The 17333-nt window shown below is 35.8% G+C and overlaps 2 protein-coding genes across 3 annotated transcripts; both read left to right on the forward strand.

Moving 5' to 3' along the window:
- The first annotated feature begins 1520 nt into the window (after nucleotides 1-1520).
- Nucleotides 1521-7476, forward strand: LOC102605735 ((6-4)DNA photolyase). 2 transcript variants are annotated; one of them, XM_006346527.2, is made up of 14 exons: nucleotides 1523-2027; nucleotides 3276-3347; nucleotides 3525-3605; nucleotides 3776-3955; nucleotides 4022-4093; nucleotides 4229-4315; nucleotides 4398-4496; nucleotides 4573-4656; nucleotides 5396-5482; nucleotides 5599-5670; nucleotides 5753-5866; nucleotides 6108-6195; nucleotides 6278-6373; nucleotides 6874-7476. In XM_006346527.2, exons 1-14 carry the CDS (start codon nucleotides 1725-1727, stop codon nucleotides 7056-7058), a joined length of 1620 nt encoding a protein of 539 aa, XP_006346589.1. In that variant the 5' UTR covers nucleotides 1523-1724; the 3' UTR covers nucleotides 7059-7476. The 2 variants fall into 2 exon arrangements, with proteins under 2 accessions (XP_006346590.1, XP_006346589.1); XM_006346528.2 differs by lacking the exon at nucleotides 3276-3347 and having other exon boundaries at nucleotides 1521-2027.
- Nucleotides 7477-8000: 524 nt separating this feature from the next.
- Nucleotides 8001-17333, forward strand: LOC102606298 (putative cytochrome c oxidase subunit 5b-like). Its single transcript, XM_006346529.2, has 6 exons — nucleotides 8001-8358; nucleotides 8542-8621; nucleotides 8749-8799; nucleotides 14810-14876; nucleotides 15003-15082; nucleotides 17010-17333. The coding sequence occupies exons 1-6, from the start codon at nucleotides 8187-8189 to the stop codon at nucleotides 17073-17075; spliced, it is 516 nt and encodes a 171-aa protein (XP_006346591.1). The 5' UTR covers nucleotides 8001-8186; the 3' UTR covers nucleotides 17076-17333.

Here is a 17333-nt window from a genome sequence, read left to right on the forward strand (position 1 = left end):
AAATGCATTCACACACTCAGGGAAGCCAACTTTGTGGCAGATTCACTCTCCAAACACAACCATCAAGTCACCAGTCCCCAACTATACTTCACCAGCCAGCAAATTCCAAAAGAGGCAGCAGCTTATCTTCAGCAGGACAAGGCAGGCATGGCAAGTTTCAGAAGAAAGAAAATGAAAAGAATTAAGAAACCCCCTTGACTTGCTCAACAACATGGTGGACCTATGAAGGAGCTTGAACTCCAAATGGTCCTTTTTGGTGATCTATCAGTCATCTTCACATAGGCTATCTCTTTTTAAGTTATAGCTTTTATGAAGAGATTTTCGTTTTCTTGTAAAGGGAGAGTCTCCCTCATTTATGTTTTCCTAGATTCTGTGTATCGAGAGGAGTCCTCTCACATAGGTGCTTAGATGATAGGCTTCATTTCTAATATGGGGAAGAGTTGGAGAACCTTAGTAGGCTACCAACTCTTGAACCACCATAGGATGGAGGTAAGGTCTATGCCCCCTCCATGTATTTTGCCTTGTTTATCTATGATAAGGCCTTCTAAAAAAAAAATAAAAAAAAATCTCATACCCCCATCCATACTAAGCAGAACCCCTTGAGGAACTATGTAATTACTGTTGTGGGATTTTCTCTAACCGACAACCATCACTTAAGAACTATAGTGATGATACATCGTTATTAACCTCACGCTGCCCGGGCCATCCTATACCTTGCCATGGTATAGGACCTGAACTACTAAGTGGATCCACTAGTCTATGCGAAAAGGATTCATTTAAAAAGTATGACTCTTTTCTACCCATGATAGCTACATGATTTATGTTTTCTGAACTCTCTCCCATATCGGTGCTCAATACTACTCCCAAAATATACTGGCTCTTTGTGAACCCTCACCAATAAAGTGAAAGTTCATGTAACCAATCAACTACTAAGATTTCCCATTTTAAATTAGTGTTTATTTAAGAAATCTGCACAAAATTTTAATTTCAAATCACAAATTCTCCAAAAAGGAGGATTTCAATTTTCAAATTGTGATTTCATTTTTTTAAATTATAAAAAGACATCATTTTCTATCTTGAAAATACTCATGCCGGACGTGAAGAGATCATCTGTATTATATTGAAGAATTATATTAATGAATAACTAGTTAAAGACTATTGTTGACTACTTGACTAGTGGATCTTTATAAATTTATGTGTATTTGTAATAATATGAAATTACAAACTTTTATTTATATAACGAACATGAAGATCTACGTTTTATTAATAGGATACCCTAGAAATTCCAATATTTTTTTTTATGAATCATAATTACTCATATGGTAAACTCGTATAAGAGTTGAAAAAATATTAATAATTTTTAATAATTTATATTATTCTTATTATATTTATACATCCTAAAATATAATTGTGGATCCAAATTAATCCACCTCATCAAAAAGCCTCAAATGTTTGAACTACCCACAAAACTACGTGGTGTCTTCACAACCAATCCTTTCCTGCTCTACGTTAACTTACGCTTGCTGCGTTCTGCCCGTAACTTCCCATGAAAAATGAACAAACTGCTCTCCCTTTCGCTAATGCTAATCACCCGGCTCACGTTAGTGAACGCACCTTATTATACAAGTACCAGAAGTTAAAACCCATTTATGGCGGGAAACCCCATAACCGTTTAAATAAAATCTCTTTGTCTTCATTTTTGTCATTTCTCTGTAAAATCATCCATGGCTTCTGGGGCGAACTCTTTGATGTGGTTCAGGAAGGGTTTGAGACTCCATGATAATCCAGCTTTAGAGTATGCAGCTAAAGGGTCGAAGTTTCTGTACCCGGTTTTCGTGATTGATCCACACTATATGGAGCCTGATCCGACTGCGTTTTCTCTGGGTTCCTCAAAAGCCGGGTTGAACCGGATACAATTTTTGCTTGAAAGCCTTGTTGATCTCGATTTGAGTCTTAAGAAGGTTGGTTCACGTTTGTTGGTGCTCAAGGGTGACCCTGGTGAGGTTTTGATTCGCTGCTTGAAGGAGGTAGTAATTGTTATTACTTTGAATTCTACGGGTATTTAACTTTGTTTAACTCTGTTATGTGAAAATTGTATATTGTAGTATTCAAGTAATAACTTAGAAGAGTTGGAGTGTAGAGTTGGATTCAGTATTTAAAATGCATGTAGTATTATCTTTTGTGTTTTAGATAAATGTATATAGTTGAGTATCGGGTTTGTCCATGAAAAAAGTGAACTCGAGTATCGGACATTAAAGGCTTTTGTCCATAAAAAGATTCACTTTTTTCCGGAGTTGAACTACATGTTTGGCCATAAAAATTTGGAATTCAACTTGAAGTTGAATTTCAGAATTTGAAAAGCAATAAAAAGGTGTTTTCACTCCAAATTACTCACATAAAGTCTAGAACAACTCCAGTTCGTATTCATGACGGATTTGCAAATATCATTTTTCACTTTGAAAACAAAAGGTACTTTTTTCGAACTTCACAATGAAACATGGGTCCACACTTACTAAGGAACCTATCATGAAATAATTAGTGTAGCTTAGTGTCCAGCAAGTTGTTTTCGGTGTTGGATATGGTCATATGGAAATGATTGTGCAGATGAAGCACCTCTGTGTCAGTTACAGTTCAATTTAGTTATCAACAAATGGAATAGGAGTATAAGTTAATTAACTTAAGTACAAGAAAAATGATTTCTCGAGTTTATGAGCTATCAAAATGTGTTATTGCCATGTGATTCAGGGTTTATGATTGATTTTGCTTGCTGAAAGTGTTGTATGTGGTTTCCATGCTGTTTGCTAATATTGGAGCAATCGTTTAAGGTTCAAATTTGAATATGTTTGTCAATTGAATTTTACATATTATGTTGGGTATGACAGTTTAGATCATGTTATAATTTGTTAAGTTTTTAGTGTACTAGTGATGCAGTTGGCCCTTTAAGCACTCTGGTCCATATCTTGGGCAATGGCTGAGCTAATAGATCTACTTGAATCCCGTTGTTTAGTTATACAATTAAACAATATTACTTAAGAAAGTTCGGTCATTCATATGCTTTGATGTCTTGGAAAACCATGAGACTTTGAAACTAGAGCCAAGCTATTGATTGATCTGCACTTACATGCTGTGAAAGACAATGGTTCCTTTTACGGTTTTCTTTTCCTCTTTCAAGTTGCATTTCACCAATGTAACTTTGTACAAACAATATTTTCTTATTTCGAGGACCAATTCATTTATTAGCCATTGATTTGAGTAACCCTTGGCACAACTTTCAGTGGAGCATAGGGAAACTTTGCTTTGAGTATGACACAGAGCCCTACTATCAAGCTTTAGATGAGAAAGTCAAGGTAAAATTTCATTTCTATCTGAGGAAACGATTTGAGTACTTAATGAGAGCTTAAGGCAGATCCTGGATGGTGTTTCTTGGTTGGTTAGATAAGTTTTATACTAAGAAGTCTTTTTTTTTTTTTCACATTCTGAATGATTCAGTGCTCGTCTAAAGAACAATTATATTTGCTCCACAGGGCTATGTTTCTGGAACTGGCGTAGAGATTTTCTCTCCTGTGAGCCATACCCTCTACAATCCTGCCGATATAATACGTAAGGTAAGTTCATTATCACGTGAGTTGAAAACTAGGTTCGAAAATCTCAGAGGATCAGTTTGTTTCTTCTCCAATGAGAAAAAAAAAATGTTTAAGGATAATAGGGTAGTCTTCTGTTTTTTTTGTTAAGAAATATTCTATATTGAATAATTTGTATTTGAATGTCTGCAAAGAATGGTGGATCCCCACCTCTGAGTTATCAGTCTTTCCTCAAACTGGCTGGGCAACCATCTTGGGCAACAACTCCTCTTTTAACAACCATATCTTCACTTCCTCCTATTGGAAATACTGGAAGTTTTGCAGTCTCAGAAGTTCCAACTGTCAGAGAACTTGGTTATGAAGATTTAGCAGAGGTATTATATTACTAGATTTCCAATGAAGTCCTTCAGGTGACGTCTTACAAGAAATTTCGGATGCAGGACGAAAGGACTCCTTTTAAAGGTGGAGAATCAGAAGCACTGAAGAGATTGAGAGAATCAATTGCTAACAAGGTGTCTTTTAATGTTTGGCGTACAAGCTTTAGCCCCATCTTATAGAATAACATTAATATTTTCTTTTTTCTGGTACATTGTCTTTGGCTTTTTTTACCAATTTTCTAATAAAATGAACTGCTCGTTTTCTTACAGGAATGGGTTGCAAATTTTGAGAAACCCAAGGGTGATCCATCTGCATTTCTAAAACCAGCAACAACTGTTTTATCACCCTACTTAAAGGTGAGCGGTGTATAGGCCGGATGAATTAGTAGTTATTGTTCTGAAATATTCTGATCTCTTGCCCCTCCAATTCTTTTGGAAGTTTGGATGTCTCTCTTCCAGGTACTTCTACCAGTGCATTCAGGACATTCTGAAATGCTCTAAAAAGCATACTTCTCCACCTGTTTCTCTTCTTGGACAGGTCAGTGTACTTCTTGTTTTAATGTTCAGAGCTCAACAGTCAGCACCCAAGTGACTTGCAATTTCAACTACTGCAGTTGTTATGGCGCGACTTTTTCTACACAGCTGCCTTCGGGACTCCTAACTTTAATCAGATGAAGGGTAACAGAATATGCAAACAGGTGATGAGAGCAATCTTCTTCATTGATTTGGATCATGTTCCTCAGTTCCATTTCTTCGTGCTTTTGCTTTTTCCTCTATATAATGCTAGGTTCCTTCTTATCATTGTCTTTATGAGTTCTTGTTGGGTATCATCTCTTGTATGAAGTGTCATAACACTTGCACAAATGGTGGTAGAGTAGAACTTCTGAATTTATCAATAACTCAAGATCATGCAGAGGACTTGATAGGAACCTCTATGGTCTTGTTTATCTGATTTGATGATTTAGTTTATCTGAAAATTATGAGTGAACTGAGTCACAACTCACAACTTCTCAGAACTATCTGTAGGATGTTGCCTTCTCCAATTTTTCCTTCCGCTCTTAGTTTGGTTCCTTTGATGTCCTTGACTCTCCCTCTCCAAAAAAATTATTAAGGGTAAACTATCATTAAGACAGCATTTTACATAATGTCATATTGTGCTTTGGAAACTACTCGATGACTGTGCTTATTGTCCTCGATAGCACATGTTTTACCTCTTTTATGGAAAGTGGAAGCTAGATGATTCTATTGATGAAAGTCTTATAATTTTTCTTTTATATAAGTATACATATTTTTCTGTCCGCCTAATCTTTTAGTTATTGTCTATATTTATTAAACAACTTCTCATGTTGTAACAACTGACATTTTACTATATATGACTTATCTCATTCGGACCTGAGTTTTTCCTTGTTCATTTATTATCTGTCTTCCTTCCAACAGATACCTTGGAAGAATGATGATGAATTGCTAGCTGCTTGGAGAGATTCCAGGACAGGGTTTCCTTGGATTGACGCCATAATGGTCCAGGTTAGATTGATGGACCTTAACATCAATGTGTATACTTGAGAGATACTTGTTGGTGTTTTTTTTTTGTCTGATTTGAGATTCGTTAGCGTGTGTGATTTCTTTTCTCGATGTTTCAGCTTCGAAAGTGGGGTTGGATCCACCATCTTGCTCGACACAGTGTTGCATGCTTTTTAACTCGTGGGGATCTGGTTAGTCACTTCAAGACTTGGATAATTTTATTTTATTTTTGAATAATTTCTCATTTTTGTAATGTTATTGGTGTGCGGATAGTTTGTGCATTGGGAGAGAGGACGTCATGTTTTTGAAAGACTGCTTATTGACTCTGATTGGGCAATCAACAATGGAAACTGGTTGTGGCTATCATGCTCTTCATTTTTTTACCAGGTAAAAGTTAATCGTAATTATGTTGTTTAAGAGGAGCTTTATTCCAAAGATCACATTGTATGAAATTAAGCTGTTGAATGAAACATTGCTCTTTTATTTGCTCCGATATAAAACTTCAAAAATAATTAGGTGATACTAAATGCTTCTCCCTAGAAGTGCTCTTAGTTTACATTTTCCATGTCTCAATCAGTTGTCCTGGATCACCTCCAAAATTCTGATTATTGGGGTTCTCCATTTACAGTATAATCGGATTTATTCACCAATCTCATTTGGAAAAAAGTATGATTCTGCCGGGAACTATATCAGGCATTTTCTTCCTGTTTTAAAAGGTATGCTGATGAACTAATTCTCTTATAGATGCAATGGTTTTCCTTTGTTCTCTTTTATGATCGAATCGAAATTCAATGACAGATATGCCTAAGGAGTACATATATGAGCCTTGGACTGCTCCCATAAGTGTCCAACGTAAAGCAAAATGCATCATCGGCATAGATTATCCCAAACCAGGTCAGTTGTTTCTGTTTCTTGCTGTAAGGTTCTCTATCTGACACTCACACTTGTTACGTTCTATGCCTTTTAATATTTGTATATATTATATGCATGCATATGCTCTTTCATATGGTACACAGTTTTTGTTTCTTCAGAAACATGCATTTTAATTCAGCAACATAGATTGGACTCTTTTCTCTTTCATTTTGGTAATTCAAAAATGCCTAAAACAATAGTATAGTCCTAAAGTTCCACATTGTAGTAATTGATTCATTATTAGTTGATACGCTGGAAACTATTGGTGTCGAGATCTTGAATAAAGTTTAATCCAGCTAGTTCGTGTGATAGAATTTGCTCAATCTGTTACTTATCTTTGGTTCCTGCCGCCATGCGATGTGATATTCTCAAGCTATATTTACATTTCCTAATAGATGGATCTATAGCTTTGGTCTCTCTGTATGAACGAATGGTAACATCTGTAAATGTGCATATATTGATTCAGTGTTTCTTTGTACCAGTTGTTTCCCATGATTCTGCAAGCAAAGAATGTAAGATGAGACTTGGTGAAGCATATGCATTGAACAAAAAGCTGAATGGATTGGTCAGTGACGAAGACTTGAACGAGTTAAGAAGAAAAGCAGACAATGAATCTACCACTCTGGATTCTGTTTCCAGGAAGAAAAAACAAAAGTTAATTGACTAAGACTACGCCGTTGAAACCGTAGGTGTCTACAAGATCGGCAGCAAGGCAACCAGTATTTATAGGAGCTACGAAAGAACATTCTCCTCCAACGACATCTCCTTTAAAATGATGCCTTAGGTACCTTAACTCAATAGTGTTAAAATGTAGGAATCCTATCCTAGTATCATGTGTGTGCCAGGATTCAGGAGATTAGAGTTAACATACTGAGAGAAGGAAAATGAGTGTTTGTGTGTGACAAAATAGAGAAGCACACATCTGGTGTGTTTTGATATTTAAGTGAATGAGATCATTGAGATATTCTAGTCTTCTTTAATAGTGACAACCTGGAAAGAAGAATGTGATGTGTCCCTGTTGTTCTTTGACGATGTCCTACTCACAATGCATGATACATTTTAGATCTCTTCTTCCCTTGATTATGTTTTGATTGTTTTTAGGAAATGAGTCCTTTTCATTGTCTTCCTTCTTTTTTGTTGGAAGAAATTGTGATTTATACTCATATGAAATATGACGTGTTTCATACGAAATAGTTATTTAGGACGATCCTATATAGTACTCTAAAAAACATCATAAGTAATTCATATTCGAAAAGAATAGATGTTTTTTGCGTATGAAGATTGATGTTGATGAAATTAATGATGTTGCAAAGATAGATTTATAATTGAACTTTTGAATCTTGATCTTTATATTTGCAAGCTGGAGGTGGATGTTCGTCCTCGAGCTTTCACTTTTTGAATTACTCAATTTTAATTTTCTTTGAGAGGGCTATAGCCCAATGGATTTCAAAGTATAGAGCTCAAGTAATATTGTTTAATATTTTGAGTTGTCTGATGTACAGTATTGTTTACGTAGTTTATAAATATATAAATTTCATTTAAAAAAATTGAAGCTTCCATTTCGATCAAACTTAAACTATGATCTATAAAAATTAAAAAATCAGCGTGCGCACACACTTGGCCCGTGAGAGAAATTCGACACGAGCGAGTCAACCTTGGCCGAAGCCTCCGGCCAGTGGCACCCTTATTTGCCATTTCATTTCCACAAAAAAGAGAACATACAGAGCGTTGATAAGAACAAGTCTCCATCTATACACACACAGGGGCTGACCTGAGATCCAACTGAACACACACCATGTCGAGAAAACTCTCTTCGCATCTCCGAACCCTACACCTACTTCGATCCACTCCCAAAACCAATTCATTCGCCGCCGCCGCCGCTACCACCTCCGTATCTTCTTCTCCGTCTCCGGCAGCCTTCCGTTCATCGGTCACTTTCTTCCCTCGCCACTTCAGTACCGTATCAGGTATCCTTTCGAACTTCTCTCTCTACTCTCAACCCTAATTTAATCAGATCTTACAAGTTTGAATAGAGTGACTTGATTGATTTATTGTACTTGCGTTATTTGATATTTGTTTCTAGTTAGTTCCTTTTTTGTTCTGAATTGGTTGTGATGAGTATGGATTTTTTTTGTTGTTGTGTGGAGTAGAGAATGTTGTTAAGAAAGTGGAGGATGTAATGCCCATTGCAACTGGCCATGAGCGTGAAGAGCTTGAAGCTGAGCTCCAAGTGAGTTATCTACCATGTTTTACTAATTTAGCTTTTTTTTGTTGAGATATTAGGTTTACTAATTCAAATGACATTGATAGATGTTACTTGTGACTAAAAATTACATTTGTTGTTGTGTGCTTTTTAGGGAAGGGATATTCTTGACATTAACTTTCCTGAAGGTCCTTTTGGTACAAAGGTCAGTGTGGAACTGTGGATTTTCAAGTAACTTTTGGTGCTAATATGCATTAGTTAATGCTTGTTGCTTTTGTCACCATTATTGTTGATCACTAAAATTGTTTTATCTTTTATCCAGATTAGTTATTCTCATCTGATGCATAATGATTACTATATCATGTAATTGGTCATTCTCTTATTGACACAGATAATGAGTAATGTGCACTCAGTTGGAAATGTTCGGAAGTAGTTGTTGTTTTAGGTGTTCTTTTGAGTGTTAGGTTCTTCTGAGAAAATTCAATTAAAGATGAAAGCAAGTCAGATGAAAATGAGCAGCATAATATTTATTCTCGTAATGTAACATCTGAGCTGTGAATATGTTTTAGTTTGCAATCTGAGTCTGGGAATATGTTTTGGTTTTCAACTATTACTCCAAACTGATTATTGAGTTCTATTAAGCTAAAGGCAAGACCTGGATCAATCTAAACCAGGGTTATGTTTTTTTTTAAATGGCTGTTCCATTGTTTTCCGAATTTTAAAGCTGTAAACAATAAGTATTTTCATTCCCCGAAATAGGACCTGGATCAACCTTGCTATATCACACTTCTTTACTAGTCATAATTATGTGCTTCCTTCAGGAAAAGGGAGGATTGAGGAGAAGAGAAAGGGGTATGATGGATGGTTGATTTAAATATTTGTACTTTTGTCCATGTTGGTTGGCATGAGTGAAAGAGAAGTAAATGAGATTATCTCACTTTCCCTGACTAATTCAAAAGAGATTAAATAGGATTAGCTGGAATTGCAAAGTCCCCTCATTTTCGATTCCTAACCTTACCTCTTCGTGTTTCAACAACTTGTGAAAGTATGTTTTGAATATGCATTAACTTTGCTAGTTTCAAAAAAAAATATACAACAACTTTGCCTAAACTCCAAGCGAGTTGGGTTAGTTGTACGAGTGTTTTTATGATTCTTTCCCTTTGCTTGGTTAAGTTAATTCCAATACTCAAATTTGGAAATAATCAAAATTCAGGGGTTATCTAAACCTAAAAATTTCTAAATTTGAAACTTATATTTGCACTTACAATTAAAAAGGCTCTTAATGTCAAAGATAACGTAAGTGCACTAACACGACCAAGTAATCCTTATTATTCTCCTTATCCCAATTTATGTGGCGTACTTTCATTTTTAGTCCGTCCCAAATGGAATAAATTTAACTAAATTTTTTCCATTTTTACCCTTAATGAAATGCTTTATAGCTACACAAATATAGAAGATTTATTTTAGACCACACATTTCAAAAGTATTTCTTTTATTTCTTTAACTTCATGTAAAGTCAAGCGGTGCCACATAAATTGGAACTGAGAGAGTAGTTGGTATCACATGCAAATCTTTTGCTTCCACTATGTTCTGCCAATTGTGTTCGGGCATGTGCAATTCTAATTGAGAGATCGCAGACATTTCTAATAACTTCCCCTATGAGATTTTAGGTCTACCACTTTTCTCCTTTAATGCATCAAAATCATAGTGTGGCAACTAGAGGTCGGTGCATATGGAAGTCATACAATCACAGACAACCTTTTTTTAATTTTATCCTCTGTGTGTTATATATAGTTGCTGTGGAATGTAATCATTTCTAAACTTATCTTAATCTTAGTGACTATACATCCATTTTAACATCCTCAAGTTTTACTTTGTCTCAGACTCTCAGTAGTAGCTTGGTATTGAGTCTTCATTAATAAGATACTATACTTGTAAAAGAATTCATTGACAATCTTCTTGTGGATATGGTCAGCTCTCTTTTACAACATTTCTGGTTCCATCATCATTTTAAAGAACTTGCCTTTCATTTTGGTGGGTATCTACCTAGCACACAGTACTCTCATAACACCATCATTTCTAGCAATCCTACTTTAGTTTTATATATAACAACATTCTTATGGAATATTGAACATATATATCTAGATAATATGTATTTCGACACTATAATATTGTCTAATCTTACCTCAATTTTATTCTTTTATTGAGCTAAATTTGTAGTTTGTATTTCTATGCTAAAACCCTAAGGGGTAATTTGGTTTGCGAATAATTTATATGGGGATTGTACTGTGAAGATTATAATATAAGGATTAAATAATAATGAGGTACCCTAAGGGTGTGGCTTAGTGGTCAATCAAGTGGATTGAGAAGCATGATGTCTCAGATTCAAATCCCCTCAGAGACAAAAGACACTAGGTAATTTCTTCCCATTTGTTCTAGCCCTAGTGGATAAAGTTATCTAGTACTTGATGTTGTTGGGAGGTGACATGTATCCTGCAAAATTAGTCAAGGTGCGTGAAGTTGGCCCCGAACATCATGGTTATAAAATAAATAAATAATGAGATTATTTAGTGGAGATAATTTTTCCCGTAGATATTTGGTTCATAAGATTAAAAGTGGGATATAATGTAATCTATGTATTTGGTTTTACACGATTAGATAAACTTGGATAAAAGTTCCATTTCCAATTTAAACCTTGGCCGTCTTCTTAAAGGCTTTTGGAAATGAGCTTTTGGTTGATTGTTTTATCTCGAAATTAGCTAATTCGGGCATTGTAGTTCCTCATTGAATGCGGTTAAGAATAATACTAAAATTGTAGTACATATAATCTTGGGTTTTATACTGAAATAACAAATTTCAATCAAATATATGATAAGATATACTCTCGTTTTATCTCAAAATTATTATTATTCTCGTCTCTAATACCAAACCAACCGAGTCAGTTGGTTGGAGGGACCATAAAAATAATCTTATCACAAAGTGCTGCAAAAGATACTACAACGCTTGATCGGAGGGATTAGAAAAATGATCTCCACATAACTAATGGATTGTTGGTTCTATAAGGAAAAATACATGCATAGATTTATGTCTTGTTGGGTTGCCGGTATTAAATAAAAGATGCACTAAATTATGTGGAAGATCACATGCATGTACAAAATGATAGCAAAAATACTTGCTGAAAGGTTGGAAAAAGGTGGTGGTGGATAAGTTAGTGAACAACATCAGATTGCATTCATAAAAGGGAGACAAGTAATGGATGTTGCTCTTATTACAAGTGAATTTGTGGACTCCAAATTGAAATGTAATGAACCTGGTGTAATATGCAAGTTGGACATTGTAAAGGCACATGACCATGTAAATTGAAAGTTCCTGCTGAATATTTTAAGACAAATGGGCTTTGCTGCTTTTTGAGATAGATGGTGTTGGATTAGATTTTGCATCAACACTGTTAGGTTCTCTATATTTGTGAATGGTGAACTAGGATTCTTTTCATCAGAAAGGGGTATTAGACAGGGTGATCCCTTCTCTCGTTTCTTGTTCATCTTGACAGTGGAAGGTTTTGAAAGTTTGATGATGATAACAATCCATGTGAGGGGGATTAAAGACTTTAAGATAAGTGGCAATAGTGGAGAAGTAAAAGAAATTTGTCATTTACTACATACAGATTGCACTGTCATCTTTTCTGAGCCTCGGGAGAAACAAATAAGATTCATCAAAACCATCTTACAGTTGTTTGAAGCTACTTGGGCATGCCTTTGGGTAATAAACATAAGGATGTAGAAATATGGGGTGGCATTGTGGAGAAGACAAAAGGAGATTAGCTAGATGGACGGCACAATACTTGTCCTAGGAGGCAGAAACACTGTGATCATTCAGTGTTATATTCACTTCCAACATATGTAATGTTACTTTCCATTACCTTCAAAAGTGTTGAAATTAGACAAACTAAGAAGGGATTTTCTTTTGCATGGCTATAAAGTGATTTAAGGTTATAACCTGGCCAAATGGGAGATAACCTTGTATAGCAAGGATAGGGGAGGTTTGGGTATTAAAGATTTGAGGAAGCAAAAAAATAGTCTACTGATGATGAAGTGGTTGTGGACATATAATGAGGAGGGGCAAGCTCTGTGGAAGAACATGATCAAATGCATATATAGCAAGGATAGGGGAGGTTTGGGTATTAAAGATTTGAGGAAGCAAAAAAATAGTCTACTAATGATGAAGTGGTTGTGGACATATAATGAGGAGGGGCAAGCTCTGTGGAAGAACATGATCAAATGCATATATGGTGAAGATACAACCGGTGCAGTAATGTTAGTATCGGTACTTACAGAGTTGAGGTCTAGAGGACTATTATAAACTTGTGGCCCAAATTAGAGGCTAATTTGTACATAAAGGTGGGAGATGGTAGGTGAGCAAAATTCTGGGAAGATGCCGGGAATAAATAGATACCTTTGAAGGATGATCTGTTCATACTATGCATTATGCAATAACCTAGAGGCAAAGATCAAGGACTGCTGGACAACACAGGGGCGGAATCTTTCCTTCAGCAGATTCTACTGAATGATTGAGAAGTGGAGAGAGTAGCCACATTGCTAGTAGAAATAAGGGAATTCCCCTGCACCAACTGTTCCTGATTCAGCGATGGTTACAGTTTACACAATGAAGATGGCGCGCTTTCACTATTAACAGGGCCTATAAAATAGAAAACAATCAACATAGCAGCAACCAACAAAGATTGTGGATGTTGAGAAACTTAGCACCAACCAAGGTAAAATGTTTTACATGGCTGGTTGCTAGAAGGGCTGCCTGACCCATGAAGTCCTGAAGAGGATAGGAGCCAACAAAGCTTGTGGAGGAAGGTGTGGAGAAACTTAGCACCAACCAAGTTAAAATGTTTTACATGGCTGGTTGCTAGAAGGGCCTACTCACACACTATTTCAAAAAAAGAAAGGAACGACTCTAGTATCTTGGTGTTCATTATATGGGAAGACAAAAGAGACCAATAACCACTTATTTTTGCATTGCGGTTTCACAACACATGTAACAGGTGTGGGCCATATTTCTCAACCTCACAAACAAAGTGGACTATGCCTGAACACACTGCAGACCTGTTGAGTTGCTGGATTAGAAAAGGGGGCAATAAGGGATAGAAGGCACGGGGAGATTATTCCCACATTGCATATGGTGGACAATTTGGAGAGAGAGGACTAGTAGGAATTTTGAAGATAAATTCAATTCCATTAATAAGATTAAGTGGAACTGCATTGTTTCTCTCTATTTTTGGTGTAAAGAAATAGGTTGAGAGGAAACAAAACAACTTGTAGAGTTCTTAGTATCTCTATAAGTATTACTTTCTCTGTTCCAACTTTTGAAGGTCCCCAGCATTAAGGAAGAATACAACATTACCATTTTCAGGAAAAAAGAAAAAGAATGTGTATTATCAATTAAGAGAGAAGTTAAAGTAAAAAATGCCCCTAAAGTAGGCAAATCCCTACATAACATTCTCTGTATTATTACTCATCACATGAAAGTCTTTACATCGGTCATCGCCGTTCATTATATACCAACCCCTTCATTATTTTTCACCAAACAACCATGCATTTTAATTCCCGCGTGACTAGCGTGTGAAGTGAACAGCCCCTCACTTTCTTAGCATACTTCTCCAAGCTTTTGGTTGGCTTTCCGATAATCCATTGTGAATATGATAGGAGTAAATATCTATGAGGTTCTACTTCTGCCTGTTTATTTGAAGTGGGCTGTGTAAATATGGTTTCCAACCTTTTTTTTATAGGCAAAGTCTTATTATTCTGGTACAGAAGCAAGTACAAAACATAACTACATAACTTCCATCAGTCACACTACATCAGCCAAACCAAGTAATGATCCATCCTATATAAAGTACTACTAGAACACCATATGAATATATTGTTGATGCATTTCTTTAATGCTGATGAATTTAACGCTGATGATGGCTGCTAAATTAAAACATTGCTAATTTCAATTCTTCAAATAAATCTAATTTGTGTGGCTGATGAATGATTCAAGATTATATGTCAGCACTAACCACATGGTAAGAGATGTTATGTGGAGATCACTTATGTTTGTTTTCAGTTACGTTTCAAGTTTGATGCATATGGATATGATCAACGCTTTGAATGTTACCTTATCAAATATAAACAAATGATCAACTTTTTGTATATTTTATATTGTAGGAAGCGCCTGCTGTTGTCAAATCCTACTATGATAGAAGAATTGTAGGATGCCCTGGAGATGAAGGAGGTAAGTTTCCATTATTTATTTGACGAGTCTCTCCGTCATACATTTATTCCTTTAGTCAGCTGACTTCAATATTTTTAGTTGGTTTCTATTAATGTCCTCCCTTGTTTTCTATTTGTAATTCAACAGAAGATGAGCATGATGTTGTTTGGTTCTGGCTTGAGAAGGGCAAGCCACATGAATGCCCAGTATGCTCACAGTATTTTGTGGTAAGTACAGACTACAAAATATCAATTAATTCATAGTTCGTCCTGTGGTTTGTTATTGATTAAATCTAGGTGAGTTTGTAGGCTGTTGAGGCATTTACTAGACGTGAATATGTACTCCCTGATTTTCTATATCTAGGTTAATTTGGAGGATGTTAGGGAATTTTGTAGGTGTGAATTTGTTGTTGCTGTTGTATATGTCAAAAAAGGCGTATCAACATTCATTAATGAAACATTTCCTCAGTTAATAATGAGACTATTTTTTTCTTGGGTTGGCTATTGCTTAGCTGCAAAGCACTGATTGTAGTTCTCAATTGTCCAAATGTGGTGCTTGCTCCATAAAGTGATTGCTTAATTCAGAAGAATGCACATAAGAGGTTTAGTTGTATTGACAAAATGATGAAAGATGGGGAGCTGGTAGATGATGAGAAAATTATAAACGAACACATTCAAGACTTTTAGTAAAACTATTCAGGGAGAATGAAGAATGGAGATTAAACTGGAAGGATGAATGGAAGGATGAAGATCTGAAAAGGCTTCCTGATGAAGACAAAGAGTGGCTGCAAAAGATCTTTTATTATGGAAGAACTGGAAGTTGTTATCAAATCTTTTAGAGGAGATAAGGCTCAATGTCCCGATGGGTTTAATCTACACTTCTTTCTAAGATGCTGGAGCACAATAAAGGATGATGTTTAAAGGACTGGGAATTTTCTATCAGAAGGATTCTTTTGTTAAAAGTTTAAATGCTACTTTTATTGCTTTGATACCAAAAAGGAAGGGGGCGGTTGAGGTGAAAGATTTCAGGCCTATCAGCTTACTTGGGAGTGTGTATAAAATTATTGCTAAACTATTGGCCGAAAGGCTCAAACTGGTAGTTGATAAGTTAGTGTCAGAACATCAAAATGCAAATATTGAAGGGAGGCAAATAGTTGATGCAACTTTGGTCGCCAATTTAAGTATTGAGAAACTAATGAAATCAAAGAAGAGAGGAGTTGCTTGCAAGCTTGATCTTGAAAAGGATTACGACCATGTTAACTGGTCATGTTTATTAAATATTCTGAAACAAATGAATTTTGGTGATAAATGGATTGAATGGATCAGTTATTGCAAATCTAGTGTAAAATTCTATATATTGATAAACGGGCATGGTTTTTTAAAGTCTCAAAGAGGCTTGAGGCAAGGGGGTCCACTTTCCCCCTAGCTGTTGTACACTAGTGATGGAAGCTTTTAGTATGATGGAGAAGCAAGCTGAAAAATTGGGTTGGATAAAAGGCGTGAGCTTTCAAAGAAATTGTGTTGATAGGTTCCCTTATCGCACATTCTATATGCTGATGACACTCTTCTTTTGTTTGAAGCAGATATGGACAAATACTTTATCTTAGAGAGATTCTGGAAATTTTTGAAGCAGTTATGGTTGAAAGTTAATCTGGCAAAGAGCAGTATTTTCAGCATTAATGCAGATGATCCTCTGCCCTTCCATCCCTTGGATAGATAGAGAGGGGCTTTTGGTTTTTTCATGTTGTCAAGGAACTAGCTGACATCCTGGGATGTAAGGCGGAAAAGTTCCTCACTGTTTCTTTGGGGCTTCCACTAGGAGCGAAAAGGGGAATGATCAAAGTATCTAGAATAAGGTGGATACCCTGATTTGGCTGGGATAGTAAAATACAAAAAAAAAAAAAATTTAGTTAAGAATTGTTATAACTTAATAGTATGTTTATGCAGTCAGTACTCAGGTCAGAATTGTGCTGCTTTTTGTTTCTTTTCCTGTACCATCTTGGTACCAATTAATAAAATCTCTACCTTATCAAAAAAAAGAAGAAGATAGAATGCAATTTCAGTGTGCAAGTTCAATTATGTGTTGATCCAAGCAGAATTTGATGGCTCAAGCGAAATACTTAATTTTCATACTAAATGGTTTCTTCTATTGCAGTTGGAAGTGGTTGGACCTGGAGGACCTCCTGATGGACACGGCAGTGATGATGAGGGTCATCATTGATAGTCCGTCTTGCAATTTTTTGTCGGAATAAATTTGGTTGAGACAATGAGAGATAACTCGTTTTACAAACTGTTGATTCAAAGTTGTGTTCTTTCTTTGCCTTTACTGGATTATTGTTCTTATGCTTGCCGTGGTAGCAGTGAAGTTGAATATTTTTGCTTATATATTTTATACAATAGACATGTCGTGGTCTACTTGAAATATAGACCCAGCTTCTTCAAATGCATAGTTCAATAATCAACGGCTACAATTTTTTAA

This window comes from Solanum tuberosum, unplaced genomic scaffold, assembly GCF_000226075.1.
Source record: "Solanum tuberosum cultivar DM 1-3 516 R44 unplaced genomic scaffold, SolTub_3.0 scf00078, whole genome shotgun sequence".
Classification (NCBI taxonomy): Eukaryota; Viridiplantae; Streptophyta; class Magnoliopsida; order Solanales; family Solanaceae; genus Solanum; species Solanum tuberosum.